The 2,073-nt window shown below is 59.7% G+C and overlaps 2 protein-coding genes across 2 annotated transcripts; one reads left to right on the forward strand and one right to left on the reverse strand.

The window, feature by feature from the left end:
- Positions 1-263: 263 nt before the first annotated feature.
- Positions 264-668, forward strand: PHYSODRAFT_536575 (hypothetical protein; the record flags this gene model as incomplete). The annotated part of the gene is made up of 2 exons (XM_009541888.1): positions 264-487; positions 524-668. The coding sequence occupies 2 exons, from the start codon at positions 264-266 to the stop codon at positions 666-668; spliced, it is 369 nt and encodes a 122-aa protein (XP_009540183.1).
- A 388-nt stretch (positions 669-1,056) lies between these two features.
- Positions 1,057-1,591, reverse strand: PHYSODRAFT_536585 (hypothetical protein; the record flags this gene model as incomplete). Its single annotated transcript, XM_009541889.1, has 3 exons — positions 1,057-1,078; positions 1,185-1,253; positions 1,338-1,591. The coding sequence occupies 3 exons, from the start codon at positions 1,589-1,591 to the stop codon at positions 1,057-1,059; spliced, it is 345 nt and encodes a 114-aa protein (XP_009540184.1).
- Between the last annotated feature and the right edge of the window lie 482 nt (positions 1,592-2,073).

Consider the following 2,073-nt stretch of genomic DNA (forward strand, 5'->3'; position numbering starts at 1 on the left):
ACATCTCGTCCAGCGGCTGCTGTCGTCTCGGCACCGCATACCGCTTGGCACTCGGAACCTCCACGGCTTCCTCGAGCGACTGCGTGCGCGGGTGTCGCTTGCTGCCGGGTTCAAAGTCTTGATTCCGCGCAGCTTCTTCTCTGTTCTCGTCTGATCCGGACTGAGTCTCTTCATCCGTGGTGTCTTCATCATCATCTGTCGGAAGACCCACCAACACCTCCTTCGAAGCGTAGTTGCGTCTCCCACCGTCGAAGACATCCTCCATGAACTGCGCGTCGCGGCTCACCAACACGCGACCGCTCTCGATCTCCTCGAACCGATACGCCTTCTCGTGCTCCGAGTACCCGAGGAAACGACAGCGCACCGACCGAGCGTCGAACTTCGACCGCTTCTCCTTCGGCACGTGCACGTACGCGTGGCACCCGAACACCTTGAGGTTGGCCAGCAAAGGCTTCTTGCCGGTCCAAACGTGGTGCGGCGACTTGTCGTGACTGATGGCGCGCGTCGGACACCGGTTGCGGAGGAACGTGGCCGTCATCACCGCTTCTCCCCAGTACTCCTTCGACAACCCGGCGTGCTCCAGCATGCAGCGCGCACACTCCACCAGCGTCCGATTCATTCGTGTTGTCAAGACTGATGTGACGACGCCCCGCCAAGCGACCGTGTGACGCGAACGCGTCATCAGTGAGGTCGGCGTGACCTTCACTGTGTGGTACCGAAATCATTCAGGTGATTACGGGACGATGATTACGTCACGGTGATTACGCCAAGATTGTGGGTACAAGATGGGCATCGACGTGGCGTTCTCTGATTGGATAAGGTAACTGTGTATCCAGTAGAGAATCCAGTAGGGTGTATCCAGTAAGAGGTATCCAGTAGCAGGCTTAGAGGTAGCACGCGGTTGCGAACTAAGGACCTGAATCGAATCACTTTGCATTTTGCCAACTACTGCTCAAGTGCTCTTCCTTTTGGTTATGAGCCCAAGCCCCGTCTTCCCTGACCAAGACCCCGACTACGCCTTCGCCATGGACGCCGCCCCGACCGCGACCGCCCGCATCAACAAGTTCGACGGAACCAACTTCCACACATGGAAGTTCAAGATGCAGATGGTGCTGGAGGAGCGCGAACTGTGGGAAGTGACGAGTGGGGAAGTGAAGCTCGAGCAGTGCACGACCGCGGCGGACCAAGCGACGTTTCGCAAGAAGTCGCGCAAGGCGCTGGCGATCGTCTGTCTCGCGTTGGAGGACTCGCAGCTGCCGCTGGTGCGGTCGGCGAAGGACGCGCATGATGCATGGTCAAGACTCGAGGGACACTTCGAGAAGAAGAGCCTGGCGAACAAGCTCTTTCTTCGTCGACGGTTCTTCACGACAACGATGGACGAAGGTGATGATGTGCTGGAGCACATTAACAAGCTCAAGACGCTGGCGGAACAGCTCGACGCGGTCGGCGCTCCGGTCAGCGAGGACGACTTGGTGATCACGCTTCTTGCCAGTCTGAGCGAGTCGTACCAGTTCCTCATCACGGCGTTGGAATCGCGCTCCGACACGCTGACGTGGGAGCTCGTGACGTCTCGGCTCCTGCACGAGGACATGAAGCGCAAGGAACAAGGTGGCGGTGCTGACGGAACCGCGCACGCTCAAGGTCAAGCGTTCATGACAAGCGACAACGGGAAGCGCAAGGGACGGCAGGCGCAAGCGCAGAGGACGAGCGCCTGTCACTACTGCGGCGAGCACGGACATTGGATCGCCAAGTGTCCGGTGCGGATCCGCGAGAACGGGGAGCGGCAGAGGCCGCAACGAGCGAACGTCGCGCAGGTCGAAGATGACTCTGGCGACTTCCTCTTCTCGGTTGGTGGCGACACGGGTGCCTCCAAGCTGAGCGGCATGTGGCTGGTCGACTCGGGTGCGACGCAGCACATGACGTACTCGAAGGAGTACATGAAGAACTACAATAAGATCTCTCCGGTGGACGTGCATCTGGCGGACGACGGCGTGGTTCAGGCGGTGGGGAGCGGCGACATCGTGATGTCGATGCAGACACCGCGCGGCATGAAGAAGGGTGTGCTCACGGGTG

This window comes from Phytophthora sojae (genome assembly GCF_000149755.1).
Source record: "Phytophthora sojae unplaced genomic scaffold PHYSOscaffold_49, whole genome shotgun sequence".
NCBI classification, from domain to species: Eukaryota; Oomycota; class Peronosporomycetes; order Peronosporales; family Peronosporaceae; genus Phytophthora; species Phytophthora sojae.